We start from the raw sequence: 22,095 nt of genomic DNA on the forward strand, positions 1-22,095 counted from the left end.
TGATTGCTGTGAAGTGCAAAAAGGCCAGGAAGCATTGCCTTTGGAAATCCAGAAACTTCTCATTTATTTTTTTAAAAATCTGGCACTATTAATACCAACATTATTGTAACAACAAGAGATTATTACTGGGCAGGCATGGTGGCTCATGCCTGCAATCCCAGTATTTTGGGAGGCTGAGTCGGGCGGATCACTTGAGGCCAGGAGTTTGAGACCAGCCTGGCCAACATGGTGAAACCCTGTCTCTACTACAAATACAAAAAATTAGCTGGGCATGGTGGTGCATGCCTGTAATCCCAGCTACTGGGGAGGCTGAGGCACGAGAATCACTTGAACCTGGGTGGCGGAGGTTACAGTGAGCTGAGATCCAGCTGAGATCACTGAACTCCAGCCTGGGCAACAGAGCAAGACTTTCTCTAAAAAAAAAAAAATAATTATTTAATGTCTACAATATGCTAAGCAATTTATTGGTGTTACTGAAATCTTATACCCTATGAGTTATTATTATCATCCTCATTTTACAGATATAAACACAGGGCTCAGACAAGTTAAGAGATCTCCTCAGGGTCATCTAGTTAATGGGCACAGGTGGAATGTACACTCGAGCTTTCTGATACCATGGGGCCTGTGTTCTCCTGGGTCAAGCTTAATATTACTTCTAACAATTATGACAAGTTGACTCTGTGCCTGCCACTGTTTTAAGCACATCATACACTTTTCCTTCAATCATTACAACTATTATTATTCCCATTTTACAAATGAGGAAACTGAGGCTCAAAGAAATTAAATACCTTTCTCAAGGGCACAGCTAGTATGCTGTGGAACCCAGGATTTGAACTCAAGAAGTCTGGCTCCAATTACATGCTCTTAACCATCAGGAAAGCTTCCAGTCCATGGAGGATGGAAAGCAAGCGATGCTGTGGTGATCACGTAAGGATAAAACTACTCCAACTGCTGCAGGGACATGTGAGGTGGAGGGATCTCTAGGTTGGCTGCTGTCATGGAGTCTGTTTGCTTTTTCTTTTCCTGTGTTTCCAGCTCACACCTGCTGCCCCAGGGCCTGACCATGATGCCTGCAGCACATAAGGCAGGCGTATGTGGAGACGCCATGTCCCTGAACAGGCTCCGGTGTACAGCTGCCTGTGGATTACATTCTTTTACGCATACGTCATCACAGACTGGAGCCTCCTTCTGCAGCCTGTCCCCAGACCTCAGGGTCCTAAATAAAGTAAGCCTGGCAGTGAGATGGGAGAGAGCAGTTCCTCTTCTAGCAATAGTAACTGCTTTGAAGTCTCAACCACCCCCATTTGCGATTCTGGCCAGATGCATAGGTGTGTGTGTGGAAGCTGAGATCCTGACCTTCAGGACAAAATGAGAGTAGCTTACAAAATCAGGGGACACTTTCTGGGATACATACAAGTTTTCTACGTACACACCAGCTGGAGTACAGAGGGGAAAGCATGGCATTGAGGAGATGAGGTTGACACAGAAGCTTGATGCTCATCCACAGGGAGAAAACAAACCTCTCCTAATTCTGAATTCATCTAACTGCAGCCATTGCCGTGAGGTTACCCTGGGCCCTTCTGCTGTTACTGCCATTCCCATAATTCCCTCACACTGCTGTTGACATGGATTGGCTTCGATGCTTCCTCCTCCTCAAATAGAAAGCTCTGAGGTTTCTGTCAAACAGCAGGCCTCTAGGTGAGGACTGGGTAAGTTTCCAGCCACAAATAGAGGAATACCATTCCAGAAGCACTTTGGTATCAATAACTGTACAATTACACGTTGTTATTGAGAATTTTTGGTTCTTACAGGGTTCTGGCACCTATACTCAAATCTTATGGTGCCTCCATGTATCAGATTGTTTGGAAGGGTCTGAGGAGAGCTGGGCAAATGCAAAGCTGTGGCTGCGGGGGGCTAGGATGCATATCTAAGGCTCACTTTCATAAGCTCCTGCACATCACAGGATGGGAAAAGAGGTCAGTGGCTATTCTGGAGTGATTGATCAAAACCAAAGTCATATGCACAGATTGGTGGCAGCCAGCGACCAGTACCTAAGCAATCCCCTTCTAAATCAAGTTCTTTGAGAGGCAGAAACGATATCTTATTCATGACTGTATCCCCAGAATAGCTCCTGGCACAAAATCAGCACTCAAGAAACATTTGGTGAATGAAGTACTGACACGTACAGCACATGGATAGACCCTGAAAACACTGCTGTTAGGTTGGAGCAAAAGTAATTGCGGTTTTGAAAATAACGGCAAAAACCACAATTACGTTTGCACCAACCTAATAAATGAAACTAGTCACAAAAGATCACTTTTTTTTTTTTGAGATGGAGTCTTGCTCCGTTGCCCAGGCTGGAGTGCAGCGGCGTGATCGCGGCTCACTACAACTTCTGCCTCCTCGGTTCAAGAGACTCTTCTGCCTCAGCCTCCCGAGCAGCTGGGATTACAGACATGCACCACCATGCCTGGCTAATTTTTGTATTTTTAGTAGAGATGGTGTTTCACCATGTTGGCCAGTTAGTTTCAAAATCCTGACCTCAAATGATCTGCCTGCTTCAGCCTCCCAAAGTGCTAGGACTACAGGCATGAACCACCATGACCAGCCAAGAACACATATATGATTCTACTTATTTGATTTCTTCTTCTTCTTTTTCTTCAAAGACGAAGTCTCACTCTGTCACCCAGGCTAGAGTACAGTGGTACAATCTCAGCTTACTACAACCTCTGCACCCCCAGGCTCAAGCAATCCTCCTACCTCAGCCTCCCAAGTAGCTGGGACCACAGACACATGCCACCATGCCTGGCTGGTTTTGTATTTTTGGTAAAGATGGGGTTTTACCATGTTGCCTAGGCTGGTCTGGAACTCCTGAGCTCAAGTAATCCTCCCCACTTGGCCTCGCCAAGTGCTGGGATTACAGGCATAAGCCACTGTGCCTGGCCTCAATTCTACTTATTTGAAATGGCCAGTGGATAAATCTATAGAGACAGAAAGTAGATGAGAGGTTGCCTAGGGTTGGGGAAGATGAAGGAGGGGGGACTGAAGAGTAATGGCTAAGGGGTATAGGATTTCTTTTTAGGGTAATGAAAATGTTCTAAAATGGACTGTGGCAATGGATGCACAACTCTAGAAATATATTAAAAGCCATTGAATTTTACACTTTAAATGAGTGAAGTATATGGTATATAAATTGTATTTCAAAAAGCTGTTAAAAAGAAATATTTGATGAATAAACATATGAACAAATGAATATGGGACACAGTTGCTGATTCTTGTTCTTAGAATCATGGACTATTAGAATCATGTAAAACGCCAGACAAGGAATATTCACTAACACATTCAAGCACGTATTGATTCATTCAGCAGGCATTTATGGAGTGTCTGGCATGTATCTAAGTACTATGCTAAGTGACAGTGATTAAGCAGCAAACAAGATTACTATGGTTCTACCTGCCCTCTTGGGACATACACTCTCACACTTATGGTTCCTTTTCTTTATTTAGAAATTCTCTAATTGTTGTCATACCTGACCTTCATTCTTAAGTTCAGTCTTTAAGGATGCTGAGTTTATCTCCCCAGATTTTGGGGCTGAATCTTCCTTAAAATGATCTGAGCCCAGGCTGGGCGCCGTGGCTCACGCTTGTAATCCCAGTGCACTTTGGGAGGCTGAGGTGGGCAGATCATTTGAGGTCAGGAGTTTGAGACTAGCCTGGGTAGGTGAAACCCTACCCATATCTACTTAAAAAAAAAAAAAAAAAAAAAATTAGTTGGGCATTGTGTGCGCACCTGTAACCCTAGCTACTCAGGAGGCTGAGGCAGGAGAATCACTTGAACCCAGGGAGAGCGGGGGCAGAGGTTGCAGTCAGCTGAGATCACAACACTGCACTCCAGCCTGGATGACAGAGTGAGATACTGTCTCTAAATAAATAAATAAATAAAAATGATTTGAGCCCAAAGGGGAACTATCATGGAAATTTTAAGCTAACTTCACTTGGCTGCTTTTAAATTACAAGAGATAAGCTCCCATACTTTTTAAATTTTTCAGTGAAGAAAAAATCCCAATCTCCTTTGGATAGCAGATAAATCAAAATGATAAAACCCAAACTGCAGCTTTTACCAGTGGCAGTTGCTATCGGGAAAGAAAAGTCTCCCCTGAATAATGAGGGAAAAAACCTACAAACTTTGGAGCGTGTGATCACTAAACAGGTTTTGCACATGACCAGCAAAATTAGGTCATGAGCTGTGAGCCGCAAAACACCCTGTCCCACCGTGGGGCTGGTGTCTGTCGCTGGGAGGAATAAAGTTCCCATCTTCAAAGTCAGTGGAGGAGTTGGTTGGCACGTTTCAAAAGGAGTGAGGTGATTCTTGGTGCAATGCAGCCTATACAGCTTTGTTTTCAATGGGTCAAACCACAAAGCAGAAATGACACCATGACAGGTGGGAGACTCTGAATCTCCTCGTGTTCCCGATCCCTGTCTCTGGATTCAGGCTGACTGAGGTTCCAGTCCCGCCTCTGCTACTTATAAGCTATCAGTATATTCGCGTGACGTTGTTACCCTCTCTGAGCCTCAGTTCCCACTTCAATGAAGTGAGCAGTAATAGCCTTCCCTCAACTGGGGCCTTCATTACTTTCTTGCCTTTTTTTTTTTTTGAGATGGAGTCTCACTCCGTCCCCCATGCTGGAGTGCAGTGGCACAATCTCGGCTCACTGCAACATCTACTTCCCAGGTTCAAGTGATTCTCCTGCCTCAGCCTCCCAAATAGCTGAGATTACAGATGCCCACCACCACACTGGGTTAACTTTTGTACTTTTAGCAGAGATGGGGTTTTGCCATGTTGGCCAGGCTAGTCTCCAACTCCTGACCTCAGGTGATCCACCCACCTCAGCCTCCCACAAAGTGTTGGGATTACAGGCATGAGCCACTGCCCGGCCACTTTCATGCCTCTCTGGTCTCCAACCACAACCCTCTTCATCACAAGTCACTGCCAACCTTTGCCCCTTCTTTCCTCAGAATATACCCTAGGAGGGTGTGTGTGTGTGTGTGTGTGTGTGTGTGTGTGTGTTTTGTTGTTTGCCTAATTCTCTCGCCACCCTCCAACTCTGTCTTCAGAGCCTAAGGCTCCCCACAGAAACCACAAAGGATCATTTTAAAGGAAAGTAACAGTTTTTACAAGGATTAGGTGAGACAGTTAAGGTAAACACATTTAAATAGAACAATGACGGTAAATGCATTCAATATGATTTAGGGAAGGTAGGCATTCTTCAATAAACGTGATTTTTGCTACATATCCACTTGCAACCCTAGCTCAGGTTTGTTTTTTCCTTTTTCTTTTTTTTGAGATGGAGTCTCATTCTGTCATCCAGGCTGGAGTGCGGTGAGGCGATCTTGGCTCACTGCAACCTCTGCTTCCCAGTTTCAAACAATTCTCTTCCCTCAGCCTCCTGAGTAGCTGGGACTACAGGTGTGCACCACCATGCCTGGCTAATTTTTTGTATTTTTAGTAGAGATGGAGTTTCCCCATGTATGCCAGACTGGTCTTGAATACCTGACCTCAGGTGATCTGCCTGCCTTGGCCTCCCAAAGTGCTGGGATTACAGGTGTAAGTCACCATGCCCGGCCTAGCTCAGGTTTTGAGTTAAGTAAGTAAAAGTTAACTGAGGCATAGTCCAACTACCTCATGTGGTTAAAAATTGTGAATGATGGTGAAACCCAACACAGAAATTAGGGGCTTCTAACCCTGGCTTCTAAGTCCTGGCTGGACTGATCTTGAAAAGCTTCTGCTGACATAAATAATATACTCTGCCCTTCCCTCAGCTGGGGCTTTATCACCTTCATGCCCTTCCAGTCCCCAACGTCAACCCTGTTCGTCACAAGTCACTGCCAACCCTCATCCCGATACAGTTACGCTTTGCATCCCCACCTGAATCTCATCCCGAATTGTAATCCCCAGGTGTTGAGAGGGCGACCTGGTGGGAGGTGATTGGATCACATGGGCGGTTTCCCCCATGCTGTTCTTGTGATACTGAGTGAGTTCTCGAGATCTGATGGTTTTATAAGCATCTGGCATTGCCCCTGCCTGCACTTCTCTCTCCTGCCACATGTGAAAGAAGTCCTTGCTTCCCCTTTGCCTTCCGCCATGATTGTATGTTTCCTGACACCGTGCAGAACTGAGAGTCAATTAAACCTCTTTTCTTTATAAATTACCCAGTCTTGGGTAGTATTTTTACGATAGTGTGAAAACACACAAATACAGCCCCTCTTTTCTCAGAATATCCTCTAGGCTGTGTGTGTGTGTGTGTGTGTAGGGGTTGGGCTTTTTCTGCCTCTTCATCTCACCACCCTCCAACTCTATCTTCAGACCCTGAGGCTCCCCACAGCAACCACAAAGACTCATTTCGCTTCCCTTTGGAAATGCAGAACGTATTTTGTTTTGGGGCAAATCCCAAATAGACCCCTCTACCAGTGCCAGTTTCTTCCCGAAATGCTCCTTTTTCATTTGTATACACTTCAGGTTTCTCTAAGAAGCAGCGGCCACACAGCTGAGTTGGTTTCAAGAATCCAGGAGACGTACCTGGCTGCTTTCTGAGTGAGCTCCAGCGGGAAATCAGGGCACAGTAATTGCAGCAAACAGTGATATTCTTTCATAGTCAGCAAATCTGAAGTGGAAATGGGAGGAACACGTTAGGTCTCTGCATCTCAAGTCACTGTTCTCTTTTTGTTCATTTCATGAGTTTCAGACCTGGTCTTGGTAGAGCTGCTCTTTTAAAGGTGAGTCAGTGTTAAGGGTATGCTAGTCTCTAACCTCTAGGTGTGAGATTTTAAGATCAATATTCCTACAAAGCCTTTCCTGGGTGGGAGGCACCCAGTTACAACGTTTTGACCAAAGGAGCTTCCCTGGTATGAAAACTGGTCGGGTAAAGACAGCAAACGGGAGAGGCACCTTTATCAACCTTCTTTAGTTTGGTTTTCTTTGTATATAAAAATCTGGAAGAACAAGTCATTTCAAAGCCGGTTAAATCTGCTGAAATTCTCTGGCATGGTGACATTTACCACCACATTCCCAAAGACCATCCACAGAATATCTGGAAGCAGTACCAAGGCAAACACTCTCGCTGTGCGTGGAGGAGGAGTATAGCATAGAAACCCACAGACCTCATTACTCTGTCATCCAGCACCGCAGCAGGCTGGCTTCTCTTTGATGCCTGCAACAAATCTGGTCATCCTATTATAGGAAGCCAAGACAAACGTCCAAGATATACAGTCAAGGCAACCAAATGATTCCTGATATACAGAAGCAGTGCTTTGGGAGAGGTGGGCCAGGATGAGGTTCTGTGGCCCAGCAGAGTACCCAGAGAGGCGAATCTCAGAGAGATTTACAGGATCCCGAGGGAGAAGAAATACACTGATGCTTAAAAGTAATTTTGTTGCTGCATGTACTGAAGGCAAAAGATTTCAGATCAGCCAAGGAGTAAGAACGTGCAAGTATCACCACATACCAAAGCATTTCGAATATGGAAGAACCCAGTAACACTAACCTGAGAGCAATCCAACCCAGAGCCTGTCTAATTGGGAGGAGGATGAGTGAGAGGAGGGAAACCAGAGGGCATGGCTACATTTGGGGAATGGAGATGATGATCACAGGCACTTGGCTTCACTGGACCTAAGTTAACCCAAAGCCACAGGAATCCAGACCTCCTGCCCCTGCTAGTTCGGTTGATGTTTTTCCAAGACAAAAACCCCAAATCTCCAGGGAAAGTCCTGGGTTCCTAGTACTTTTTCATTAAAGCTCAATTCAAGGTGGGGACAGAGAGTTTGACTAACCACACTGCCGAAGTCAGGAACACCAAAGGAACAGACTCAGCGTCAATATAGGTCAAAGGATCAAGATGGCTTTTGTGGCAGTTTCCTCTTCCCACTCGCCTGACCTCGGGCACAGCCTGGCAGGAGGTCTTGTTCTTCAAGGAGGGAGTCTTCGCCATTCGTGGTCTCAGACTTGGGGTGAGGATAAAGGCGAGGGGAAGGGAGAAAAGCCAGTGAATCTAATGTGTTCCCAGTTTATTCTCACTCCAGAACTCCCCATGTAGAGAGAAGAGTGATTTCTGGCAGGGAGCAAATAAAGAAAGTTACATCTTTGAATCATCAGTGCTTTTCTAGGCTAAACTTTGGTGGATACATGTGATAGATAGCATTCTTAGGGAGAGTCAAAGTGTTTCATAGGAACTTACATTTATCCCCCAAATTACCTACAAAATATCCTTGGGACGATAACAGAATGAAGGAAAATGAAAAAATGAGAGAGAGTTAATTAAGAAAGACAATGCTAGGATTCAACATTAGCTTCCTGGTTTCTACACCCTAGTCCCTCTTCAGGTTCTGGATGTTATTCTTACTCATGTACTTCAAATATTTACTTCCAAGACAGAATAATGATTTACAAATATCACTGTGTACTTCTCTAATGCACAAAAGCTCTTAAAAATACTAAAAACAGAAAACATCCTGCTCACCACTTCTGGAACTTGACTCTTCTAAATGTTAAGTACGGACAGCATTCAGATAAAGAGATTAATAAAAATGCAAGCAAATAAACTTTTAATTGTGAAGAAGTAGTCTATTGGTTATTGTTGTTGTTATTCTTCTGCACAGACTCTGTGTTGGTGGTGTGGAGAGAGGCGTTCTAATTCTACTGAAGTAGTGATCAGATAATATCAAGGCCAGATGATTTCTGCCACTTTGAGACACTCCTCAGCTGCCGTACAGTGGGTATTGAGAGAACTATGAGCGGTAAGACTTGTTTCAAAATCAGAACACTGAGGAGCCAACGTGGTGAAACCCCATCTCTACCAAAAATACAAAAATTATCCCAGCATGGTGGCAGGTGCCTGCAATCCTAACTACTTAGGAGGCAGGAGAATTGCTTGAACTCAGGAGGTAGAGGTTGCAGTGAGTTGAGATCACGCCACTGCATTCTAGCCAGGGTGACAGAGCGAGAATCCATCTCAAAAAAAAAAAAAAAAAATTACATAGCCTTCACAGCAACAACCTTATGAATTAGGCTCCATTATTCCCAGTCCCATTTGACAGATGAGGATGAGGAAGTTTAGAGGGATGAAATAAGCTGGTGATCAAGGAGAGGAGGGTCCAGGGTAGGGGACAGGAAGGGGACCTGTCTTCCCTGAGCAAGATCTCAGGCTGGGAAGGAGCGAAGGGAGGCTGATGGCAGCAGGAATGTATTAATGATAACACGGCTAACATTCATTGAGCACTTCCTCTCGAGGAGGCACTGTTCTAAGGGGTTTACATACGTTACCTCACTAATCTTCACTATTATCCTCATTTCACAGACACAAAAACTCAGATTGTGCACACTTAAGAGGTGGAACTGGAATTCAAACCAGGCAGTCTGGCTCCAAAGCCTACCCAGCTAACACCGTCAGCACCTTGATCTTACCAGCTATAATGTGTGAGGCTTAAGAGCTTGTTTTCCCCTCTAAACTAACTGCAGGAACTAAATAGCTACAGGTGAACTGGATCAAGGAGACAATTCAAGTGAATTGGGATTTTCCGTGTGAGAAATTGAGTCTGAAAGGTTCTAATTACTGTCAACAGGTGAGACAGGCTCCAGCACAGCAGCCTCAGTTAGACCCAGAGGACATGGGCTGGGGGACACTTGTGCTGGTGGCCACACCGCCGTCTCTCATCCCCACCCACCTGCCTGGCAGGTGCAGGGGAGGTACTGTGTATCAATAGATATCTTCTCTAAAGGAATACCCCCACAATGAGAAGGGAGACAGCCAGTAGGTCTTGTGAGTTCAAAGGCAAAGACATAATAAGGCTTTGGTGTAAGATCAGAATCAGTACACTCTGCACAAATTTGTGTGTCTCCTTTTGTGGGTGGTCAGACCTGCTAGACTTTCTTCTTCTAAGCCTTGGACTAGTCTCCCACATTGTGTGGCTGGCTGCAGACCAGAGGTGTTTTACACCCTTGATTTTATCTTCTCCAGAGGCAGCACAGCATAGCATTGTGGCTAATAGCATGGACTTCGGAGTTAGACTGCTTGGGTCCAAATCTTAGCTTTGCCACTGACTTCAAGTTACTTGACCTTTAAGCACTCCATGCCTCAGGTTCCCCATCTATGAAATGACAGTATGAACATCGCAGAGTTGTTGTGAGTTAATGTAAAGTGCTTAGAACAGTGTCTGATCCATCATAAGGGCCATCTGTTAGTACTTGCTATTATTATTTCAGAAATAAAGAAACTAGGGCTCAGTGAGGTATAATAATTTTCTCAAGGAAACAGCTAGGAAGAGGGCTAAGATTCAGACCTAGGCCCAACGCAGGCTCCGAAGGTCCTGCAAGTTCCACCCTAGCAGGTGGGATCCAGCTGCTCTGTGAAGGACTTAACTTCTGATGATAGGATTATTCACACCAGGTGACTGGCAGTCTTTATATCAACGTTAAACACACAGGTGCCCTTCAGGAAGGCCACTTTAAACAGCACGGGGTAGTTGGGCAGGGCGCTTGCATTACTGCAGAACTCTGGCTTTGCAATCAGATGACCTGGCTTCAAAACCTAGCTCCACTACTTGCCACCAGCATGACTAGACAAGTTGTACAACTTCCCTGAACCTTGGTTTCCTTGTCCTAAAAGTGTGAATAACTACAGTACGTACCTAATGGAACTGAAAAAGATCAAAAGAGGTATATAAGATGCTTTTCTGAAAAAAGTTAGCAAAGTGTCAATAAGTGGTAGCATTATTTTATAATTATTAACTGATTAAAACTTGAAGTCCTGAAATTAAGGAATCTTTGAACTTAGCTAACGCAACCAGCACAGGCTGGGCATGATGGCTTATGCCTGTAATCCCAGCACTTTGGGAGGCTGAGGCAGACGGATCACCAGGTCAGGAGTTCGAGACCAGCCTGATCAACATGGTGAAACCCCGTCTCTATTTGAAAAAAAAAAAAAAAAAAAAAAGCAACCAGCACAGTGCCTGGTGCATTGCAGTAAACATCTGTTGAATGAATGAATGAATAAAAATATGCCTCACATAGTGACCCAAATAAAAATTCATAGGGACAAAGTTCTGGTCACCGTGTGAACACAAAGATAGGGGATCTCCAGGCACAGGAGGCATTTCTGCAAACTTACAGCGGTATGAGGAGAAGCCAGGAGCTGAAAAGTGTGAAAAAAGGAAAAGACTCTACATCCTGGGTACTGTAACTCTTGGGAAACACGATAAACCATGGCAGGTTCACTACACTTCACGGGCTCGTTGGCCTTCTCACCAAGTGCTCATCAATCAGCTTGAATATTTCTTTTCATAACAATGTATCACCACATGTAGCTAATTTTTGTATTTTTAGTAGAGACGAAGTTTCACCATGTTGGCTAGGCTGGTCTCAAACTCCTGACCTCAGGCCATCCACCCACCTCAGCCTCCCAAAGTGCTGGGATTACAGGCATGAGTCACCGCACCAGGCTGTGTCACTGATTTTTCTATGTAAACCAAAGGAAGCCTAGGGCTGGAGATCCCCTATCTCTGTGTTCACACAGTGACCAGGACTTTGTCCCTATGAATTTTTATTTGGGTCACATGTGAGGCATGTTTTTATTCATTCATTCCTTCAACATGTTTACTGCAATGCACCAGGCATTGTGCTGATTGCTTTAGTTCAAAGTTCATGACAACCAATTAGAGGCTTTTAGTTTAGCATGAATACTACTGATTCAAAATAAGCAGTGCCCTGACTCAAAATATCCTTCTGTTGATTATCTCCACTCTAATCCTACAGTGTTAGATGAATTTACTTTAGCTAAGACAATGAATCTAGTCAGAAATTACTGATTCCCAATCTATTCAAGGGCGCACTCCTCATTTGTAGGAAAAGGATGTCGTTCTGACATGTGGTCTGCCTCCTTGCTGTGGTGAGTCCTGCCTCTGAAGCTCTGTGGGAGCAGCTCAGTCATTTCCACACCCTCCTTGCAGACCACCGTGCATGTCCACATTTGCTCAGAAGAACTGTGGTGGAGTGTGGTTGTAGATCAGATACCTCTCCTCTTCCTGGGAAATGGTACCTTTGCCAGGCTCACAGTGGTGTCGCTAAAGAAGACCCGTGGAGGAGTGCCAGATGGAAGGAACTGGGGCCATATGTTTATTCCTTCAGAGAAAGCCTTCCCTAAAGCTGAAGTCAAGGCCTTTTAGCTCTAAAAGTATGGGGGATGAAATGGGGCTGGGTCTAAATTCATTTGTGTGAGTGCCTACATGTTGGTTGAGCGAGCTAGTGCTGAACAAGAGCTGAAGATAATGAAATGCTACAAGCCATGGGAATCCCAGAGGACTGAGCAGCCTCTAGCTGGTTGGCTGCATGATCTCAATAGGACTACCACAGAGGCCAGAGAATACCACAGCCCATGTGTGGACTCTCCAATTTTCAGTTGCAATTGTTTTTATGTTCTTTTATGCAGGGGTTGTGAAGGCTCACTCTAAATGACACTCATCCTCAGCCAGGCTGCTCTGCCAAGAGATGCTCGGAAGGACACGGATAGTTTGGGGCATGACCACACCACCCCTTCCAATCCCTGGGACACCGAGGCTTTGTTACCAGGCCACAGCTGAGTAAATACTTCTCAGTGCTACTCTGAGAGGAGGGGGAAGGGAGTGAGAGAGAGTGCGGGGGAAGGGGAGAAGGAGGCAAGACATCTGAAGGCTTCACTCACCAAGTAGCAGTTGGTACCACAAGTCACAGAAAGATTGCTACCATACTAGGGCCATGTTCCTATCAAGCAAAGCCCTAGAAAAAGAGGAGGCTGTGTTATTCAATTTTATCTCCTTTGGCAGCACTGGTGTTTTATATTATAAATGGAGGGAAATGATAATTAGTTTACTGAATGGAAATGAACTTACAAAAGGAATGAGACCTGCCGGGTAAAGTATTTGGGCCATTTTGAACACTATCCTTTGCCAGCTTGTTACTCCCCAGAGCATCTTCAGTGTGTTCCCGTGGGGGCAGGAAGCCCCTTTAGTTTTATATTTTATTATGACTAAGCTGGACACCAAGCTAGAAATGTATTTAGTCTGTTTCTGTTTGGTGGTATATTTGTTCTAGGCAAAGTATTAAATTGGACACAGTAACAATTTTATGGCAATGTTTAAAATGAACAAAAGCAACTCTCCAGGAACTGTTTATAGATAGCAGGTAAAGATTTAAAGAAATGAGGGCATTTCTAGTCAGGATCTCAACATTCTTCCCAAGGTCATGTACGACATACCATCAGGTTTTTCTTACCAGGTTTTTAGGCCAACCATGGCCATCCTGAGCCACCACTGGTGGCTTGAACCAGAGGCCTGGTCTGTTAAGAATCCCCTATACTATGTCGAACCCTTGGGGTCTGTTCATTACAGTGGGGCCGTTAGGGATTGGAGGACCCAGACAAGGCTTTGTTCTGGCAGAGGTCCTGTCTTAGAAAGCGTGAGGACATGAAATGCAGGCTGCATATGCCCAGGGTGGGCAGCCGTATGGCACTGTGGAAGGAGGCGCCAGTGCCAGGAGAAAATAAAGCTGCTCTAGTAGCAACGGGGCTAGCTACTCTGGCATGGACGTAGTCTCCTACCCATTATTGGGGAAATGGAAGGCGGTTTTAGACACCAAAATGTGGAGCAGGATCTTGGCACCATAAGCTCCCAAAGGCTCCAGCAGCCCATCAAGGAAGTCACTCAAGCCAACTGGGCACAGTGGCTGACACCTGTAATCCCAGCACTTTGGGAGTCTGAGGTGGGCAGATCACCTGAGGTTGGGAGTTCGAGACCATCCTGGTCAACATGGCGAAACCCCGGCTCTACTAAAAATAGAAAAATTAGCGGGGCCTGCTGGTGGCACGCCTGTAGTCCCAGCTACTTGGGAGGCTGAGGCAGGAGAATCACTTGAACCCGGGAGGCGGAGGCTGCAGTGAGCCGAGATCACGCCACTGCATTCCAGCCTGGTGACAGAGAGACACTCTGTCTCAAAAAAAAAAAAAGTGACTCAAGCCTAGAATTTGCACCACTATTCAGGTGCTCCTGCAGCTCCACCAGGCGTTACTACTTCCCGCTTTTGTTTGGAAACAGGAGAATAGGGTGAGCCATTTGAAACGGACACCTCAGGGCCAAGGTATAATTCTCCTCCAGGAAGAAGCAGGTGTTGTTACCAACTCCTGCAATGCATTCCTGTTCTTAATTGAACAGCAATGGTTAAACAGGCACAAGAGCTAAACTGGAGAATAGACCTTAATCCCTTCTAATGGTGCTAAAGGCAAGAGAGAACATCATGCCGTCCCAGTGGTGATATATCTGGAATACTTCACTCAACCTTTGAAAAAGGCAGAATTTTACATTTCTTTCTGAGGGGTTCTTATGGCCAGAATGAAGGTTTTTATGTTGTTTTAGGGGGGAAAAGTCTACTACAGAGATATATCATGATATAGAGAAAAGAACTTGGTCTGATTTCGGCAAAGAATTGATTATACCTATCTGGGCACAACTTTTCATGGCCTCAGTTTTCTCATCTGTAAAATAAGGATGTTGTGAGCCACTGCACCCGGCCTGAAAAAAATTTTTAACAGATATATATTTTTAAAAAACAGAAATCTAGGGCTGGCACAGTGGCTCACGCTTGTAATCCCAGCACTTTGGGAGGTCAAGACAGGAGAATTGCTTGAGCCCAGGAGTTCAAGACCAGCCTGGGCAACATAGTGAAACCTCATCTCTACAAAAAATAAAAATGAAAAAATTAGCTGTGCATGGTGGCACACATTTGCAGTCCCAGCTACTCAGGAGGATGAGGTGGTAGGACGGACGGCTTGAGTCTGAGAGGTTAAGGCTGCAGTGAGCCATGATCGCGGCACTGCAGCCCAGCCTGGGTGACTGAGTGAGACCCTGTCTCAAAGAAATAAAATAACAAATGACAATCTTGTAAGGAACCTCAATATTTAATATTTATAAAAACAAAGGCTTTCTTAGTCAACTTTCTTTTCAACAGCTCTCACCCAGATGAGAAATCGAGGAAAGAGGCCTCAGGTGCTACCTTAAAACTCTAGAGCTCTACAAAGGGCAGTTTAAAAACCACTGGCCCTAACGCTGAAGTGGGTCTTACATAGTGCAATGGTCAAGAGTAGAGGCTCAGTATGTCCTCAGGATGTCCTCAGGATGTGGTGGCTCATGCCTGTAATCCCAGCACTTTGAGAGGCAGAGGCAGATGGATCACTCGGTTAGGAGTTTGAGACCAGCCTGACCAACATGGTGAAACCTTGTCTACACTAAAAATACAAAAATTAGCTGGGCGTGGTGGCAGGCACCTGTAATCCCAGCTACTCAGGAGGCTGAGGCAGAATTGTTTGAACGTGGGAGGCGGAGGTTGCAGTGAGCCAAGATTGCACCACTGCACTCCAGTCTGGGTGACGTGACACAGCAAGACTCCATCTCAAAAAAAAAAAAGTCGTGATGGCCAGGTGCGGTGGCTCACGCCTGTAATTCCAGCACTTTGGGAGGCCGAAGTGGGGGGATCACCTGAGGTCGGGAGTTTGAGACCAGCCTGGCCAACATGGAGACCACCCCGTCTCTACTAACAACAACAACAACAACAAAATACAAAATTAGCTGGGTGTGGTGTGCATGCCTGGTAATCCCAGCTACTCAGGAGGCAAGCAGGAGAATCGCTTGAACCTGGGAGGTGGAGGTTGTGGTAAGCCAAGATCGCACCATTGCACTCAAGCCTGGGTAACAAGAGTGAAACTCCATCTCAAAAAAAAAAAGTCAAGGCTCCTGAATCAGCTGATCTGGGTCCAAATCCTGGTTCTTCCACTAACTAGCCATGTGACATTGGGCAAGCCAATTGGAAATGAGAGTGAATAACAGCAATAATGGTATGAATAATGATAATACTAATCATGAATTTTTGAGAGGATTAAAAGATAATTTTTTTAAAAGGAAGAGATGGTAAATTAAGGGGCTGGTACATGGCACAGATAAGCAGCCGATCAACAGTACCTGCTCTTGTTATTACTTTCCTTGATTTAAGGCACACAGGTGGGAAGGCACCTGCATAACAAAAGGCATAATTTATCGGCGTTCTCCTTCAGCTCCAGCCAGTGGGTGACTGAAACCATCTTATTTCTTATCTCATAATGATTTTATCAAGCCTTTGTTCTTTACTGATGAATGAATAACAGACTTCCTGCCTGAAGGCAGGTGCACACTTTCCTGGACTCTCAGTGCACTGCCAATACTCTATCACATCATTTTTAATAGTGCTGATGGCTCATATTTGTAGACACTGTAGAATTATGCAAACCATTTTCATATGCATCATCACTTTTGATCCCCATAAGAACTTTGTGGGGCAGGGAGAAGAAAATGGTATTCATTCCCATTTTTATGGACACGGAAAATGAGACTCAGCAAGGGACAAAATTGCCGCATAAGTGATAGTTTCAGGATCCAATCAAGCCTTCTCATTCAAAGGCTGGCCTTTCTCTGCTACACAGGCTGGTTCCCTAGGAAGTCTTTTTCCATGTGCTGTAAGTCTCTGGAACTCAGCCTGCTTTTCCTTCGTCTATGGATGGAAAACACCTGGCACAATGAATGCCCACAGTGAGAACCCAGTTAGCTGCAACTGCTATTATTATTTTGTTTAATTATTATTTAATTTTATTCTTTTTTTCTTTTGAGATAGGGTCTTGCTCTGTCGCCCAGGCTGGAATGCAGTGGTGTCATGTTGGCTCTCTGCAACCTCCACCTCTCAAGCAATCCTCCCATCTCAGTTCCCCAAATAGCTGTGACCACAGACACCCACCACCATGCCTGGCTAATTTTTGTATATTTTGTAAAGAGAGGATTTCGCCATGTTGCTCAGGGTGGTCTCAAACTCCTGAACTCAAGCAATCCACCTGCCTCGGCCTCCCAAAGTGCTGGGATTACAGGCATGAGCCACTGTGCTGGCCATCATTTTAATTTTTTTAGAGACAAGGTCTTGCTCTGTCACCCAGGCTGGAGTGCAGTGGCATGATCATAGCTCGCTGCAGCCTGGAACTCCTTGAGTTCAAGTGCTCTTCCTGTGTTAGTCTAGGTGGGAGGTAGCTAGGACTACAGGTGTGCACCATCATGCCTGGCTAATTGTTTCATTTTTATTTCTTCTAGAGACAGAGTCTCGCTATGTTGCCCAGGCTGCTCTGGAACTCCTGGCCTAAAATGATCCTTCTGCCTTGGCCTCTCAAAGCATTGGGATTATAGGTGTGAGCCACTGCACCTGGCCAATGATTATTACTGTGAACATTTAAATCCCCAGTAGCTAGTCCATCTCTTTCTATCACCTTTTGTCCTAGGGTGGCTCCAGGGTCAGATGTAGTCTATCTGGCTCCTAACTTCCTTGCTTCCCCCACCAAACAAACTGACAGGCCCTTTCTATTTTACATGACTTGCTACTGATGTCTGTAAGAAAATAGAGAAGAGACAACAAAATTAATTTTATATATATATATATGCCTCAGCTTCCCGAGTAGCTGGGACTACAGGCACATGCCACCACGCCTGGCTAATTTTTGTATCTTTAGTAGAGATGGGGTTTCACCATGTTGGTCAGGCTGGTCTTGAACTCCTGACCTCAAGTGATCCGCCAGCGTTGGCCTCCCAGAGTGCTGGGATTACAGGCCACTGCATCCGGCCCCTCTACCTTTTTCTTTGCAATTTGAATCAGGCTTATCATTAGGGTAAAATCTTATGTCATTAGCAAAACTGTCTGATGAGAACTTAAGAGAGAAAGCCACAGAAAACAAAAACTAATAAAAGTTATCATAATTTCTCTGAGTTTTCCGCTGTCCAAAGCAGCCACAGAATAAATAAGAAGTGGAACAGATTATGCATTTGATTTGCTTAAAATGCATTTTCCTTCTTTTCTAAATAAATATAAACAGAAGCAGTGGCTAACGGGGTTACTCACTGAGGGTGAGTGGAACCAAGACAGACTAAAAATAAAAAAACAACAATCTAAGCTCTCTGGTTCTCGATGGGTGTGCGAGCAGGGGAAGGCGGTGGCCAGTGTGTAGGCGTGCTTATGAAGACAACCGCCTGTTTTCTCGTCAGAGTCCACTAGCTTCCACCAATGATGATGGATTTATGGCTACCTATCAACTAAAAAACCCGACGTAAGGAACAGAAACAGCAGGAACCAGAAAGGGGACTGGAAATAGATAAACACACACATCTCTTCAGATGAATCCACCTTTGTCTTTCCTGCTGTTTTGTCTTTTGTGGGCATATGTAATGTACCCTATCTATAATTATGTGGATATGTATTGGTAAGAGAATGAGGCAGCTAGAGAAAGATGAGTGTCTGACTCTTTTGGGACTTGATGGGAAAGGAAATTGGTGTTAGTAGTTACTGTTCCTTAAAGCCATCAGCTTTGTTTTTCAAACTATGGTTTCCTGGTAAAGGATCCTTTGCCTGTAATGTGAGTGAATCACTCATCTTATTTTAATAAAAATGTGAATCAAATGATAGTGCTCTCCATCCTGGGAAAAGACACAATAGTTAGGCTTTCTGAACCCTGATCCTTATCTTTCTCTGGGACTGGCAGGCATACAAAAAGTAAAGGAAAAAGATGAAAAATATCCAGTGGCATCAGGATGAATCCACCCAACTTCTTTATGCACAAGAATTCTGAAAGACAAAGTCTGGTCTTACTCACTGGGGTTTGGTTTCCCCATCAATGGGTGGCCTTCCATTGGGCACCAACTCTGTGCCTCAATTTCTTCCTGTCGTGCCTCACATATAAATAAATGATCAAGGTTGATTAGACTAAGAAAAATATATTTTATTTTAAAGTATATAAAAGATCGTACGCCTTCTGAATTTTGTCATGTTCTTGTATAGGTTAAAAAATAGGTTACTATTTTTTAAATTAAGAGAACAAACGAAAGTATGAGCAATGAGAAGACATCAAACGATTTTTAAAAAGTAAGACCACTAAGGGCCGGGCGCGGTGGCTCAAGCCTGTAATCCCAGCACTTTGGGAGGCCGAGGCGGGTGGATCACGAGGTCAAGAGATCGAGACCATCCTGGTCAACATGGTGAAACCCCGTCTCTACTAATACAAAAAATTAGCTGGGCACGGTGGCGCGTGTCTGTAATCCCAGCTACTCAGGAGGCTGAGGCAGGAGAATTGCCTGAACCCAGGAGGCGGAGATTGCGGTGAGCCGAGATCGCGCCATTGCACTCCAGCCTGGGTATCAAGAGCGAAACTCCGTCTCAAAAAAAAAAAAAAAAAAAAAAAAAAAAAAAAAAAAAAAAAAAAAAAGTAAGACCACTAAGAACTATTTGAAAATGTACAAACCTTTTAATCTCAATAATTGTGAGGGTGGCTTTTGGGTCTGACATTCTAGGATACCTTCATTGTCATTCTCTGTAGCACAAAGACTGGGTAGTGCATAATTTGTTTTCATTTGTTTGTTTGTTTTTTGAGATGGAGTTTCACTCTTGTCACCCAGGCTGACATGCAATGGCATGATCTTGGCTCACTGCAACCTCTGCCTCCCAGGTTCAAGCGATTCTCCTGCCTCAGTCTCCCAAGTAGTTGTGATTATAGGTGCCCGCCACCATGCCTGGCTAATTTTTGTATTTTTAGTAGAGATGGGGGTTTCACCATGTTGGCCAGGCTGGTCTCAAACTCCTGACCTCAGGTGATCTGCCTCACTTGGCCTCCCAAAGTCCTGGGATTACAGGTGTGAGCCACTGCGCCCAGCCATAATTTAACCATCCAGCACATAACTTGTTAGCAGAGTGGCAATGCTGCAAAACTCTCCCTCTACTCCCTATCTTGTTTTCCTGCTTTATCTTTTCTCCAGAGCAGTAACTGTATTACCTGTCTCCTTAACAGAAGCTCCAAGAAAGCAAGGATATTGACTTTTATTCATTGTTGGTTCCTAATAAGGAACTATTAGAGGAGCAAGACTGCTGTGAAGAGTACATGAGATAATGCTTGTGAAGCTCTTAGCACTCACTGGCTGGGACAGAGAATATAGCTGGCAGACAGGTTTCACTTGCCTTGAAGTGAATTTTTTTTTTTAATTTTTTTTTTTTTTAAAGATGGGGTTTCACCATGATGGCCAGGCTGGTGTTGAACTCCTGACCTCAGGTGATCCACCCACCTCAGCCTCCCAAAGTGCTAGGATTACAGGTGTGAGCCACTGCGCCCGGACTTGAAGTGAATTTTTAAAATTTTGAGGCAAAACATTAAGATATTTCCCATGACACAATCTAGATTTCAGACGGCTCTCTTTTTTAGGAAAAATCAGACGACCTGGCAATGCTGGACCAGCATTCCTGCATGACCACAATCAGCTGGAGCTGAGGAAGGGGATGTCCTTGCCCGTTTGCCACTAAATAACACCTGTGCTTCTTACATTACCTGCCTGGCCCGTGTCGGCGTCTGAATTTTCAACCCCAGATGAGGAATTTCTCTTTGGACGGTTTTAAAATAAAGATTTAATTCATCTGACAAAATGCGTTTAAGATGAAAATAAAGTACATGACCTTATGATATTAATAGAAAAGAGCAAAATAAAAATTGTTTTATAGATTATGGTTCCATCTTTGCCTTAAAATTAAAAAAAAAATAAAAATTTGCATAGGGAAAAGAATGGAATACATCAACAGAGTTAACAATGGTAGTTAACTCTGTGTTTGGTGACTGTGGGTGATGTGTGCTTTCTTGGAATCAGAAGAATAAAACTTTTTGGCTGGGTGCGGTGGCTCACGCCTTTAATCCCAGCACTTTGGGAGGTCAAGGCCGGCGGATGACTTGAGGTCAGGAATTCAAGACCAGCCTGGCCAACATGGCAAAGCCACGATTCCACTAAAAATACAAAAATTAGCTGGGCATGGTGGTGTGCACCTGTAATCCCAGCTACTTCGGAGGCTGAGGCAGGAGAATTGCTTTAACCTGGGAGGCAGAGGTTGCGGTGAGCCGAGATCGCACCACTGCTCTACAGCCTGGGAGACAGAGCAAGACTCTGTCTCAAAAAAAATGAAAAAGAAGATTTATGTTTTAAAAGCCATTCCGATTTATGGTATGTAAATTATATCTCAAAAAAGCTGTGAAAAGAAGGATGGCAGGCCGGCAGGCAGGAAACCATCCAGAGATGGTCAAGTTTGCACCTTCCTTCAGAAACCTATTTCCATGCCCCTTGTTCTCAGTGGCTCCTTCCCCCTCTAAGTCAGCTGAATGCCATTTAGTTCCTTTCCTACACCTTCTTTTGTCCGTGATGAAAAGATAATCATCTTCTATAATTCTTTCCATGTTTTTGGATTTCCCTTACAGAGATGTTCAGGCTTACTGATGGGATATTAAGGTTAGACACCCCTTCAAATGAGGGCAGGAATGATAGGAAAAACATCTATCAAAATAAGGGCATAGAACTGAATAGTTACAATATCCCCCATAGATCTCATTTTTCAAAAAAAATTTTTTTTTCCTTGAGACAGGGTCTTGCTCTGTTGTCAGGCTGGAGTGCAGTGGTGTGATCATAGCTTACTGAAGCCTCGATTTCCTGGGCTGAAGTGACCCTTTTGCCTCAGCCTCTAGAGTAGCTGAGACTACAAGCACACATCACTATGCTCAGCAATTTTTTTCTTGTAGGGGTGTCACTGTGTTAACAATGTTGCCCAGGCTGGTTTCAAACTCCTGGGCTCATGTGATCCTCCTGCCTCAGCCTCCCAAAGTGTTGGGATTATAGGCATAAGCCATCGTGCTGGGTCACTTTTCTAATCTTTAACCATATTTATTGATAGTTTTCCTTCCTTTCCACAGCCTATGATTGCTTCCTCCTGGGAACAGTGTGTGGCAGAGCAGAAGGGCAGGCTTGGAACCCTGCCTTGACTCTGCCAGACTACCTCACTTGAACAAGCTACTTACTCTTAGGCCTCAATTTCTATGTCTGTAAAAAAGAGTCAATAATCAATTGCTATTTACTTGAGAGCAAAAGGCCAGACCTATAAGCCTATGATTCCCAAGGTTCTTTAAAGTTGTGAAGTCATAGAATGGATCAACTTCCAATG

The 22,095-nt window shown here is 44.5% G+C and overlaps 1 protein-coding gene across 6 annotated transcripts in view; it reads right to left on the reverse strand.

The window, feature by feature from the left end:
- CSTPP1 (centriolar satellite-associated tubulin polyglutamylase complex regulator 1) overlaps positions 1 to 22,095 on the reverse strand; it is a 216,443-nt gene that overhangs the window by 21,046 nt on the left and 173,302 nt on the right. For all 6 annotated transcript variants that reach the window (XM_012452501.2, XM_012452502.2, XM_012452500.2 and 3 more), the window contains one exon: positions 6,577 to 6,661. In XM_012452501.2, the coding sequence (XP_012307924.2) occupies positions 6,577 to 6,661 (85 nt within the window). The remainder of the gene's footprint in view (positions 1 to 6,576; positions 6,662 to 22,095) is intronic.

Source organism: Aotus nancymaae, unplaced genomic scaffold, assembly GCF_030222135.1.
Source record: "Aotus nancymaae isolate 86718 unplaced genomic scaffold, 86718_ANA_hifiasm-v0.15.2.pri h1tg000059l, whole genome shotgun sequence".
Taxonomy (NCBI): Eukaryota; Metazoa; Chordata; class Mammalia; order Primates; family Aotidae; genus Aotus; species Aotus nancymaae.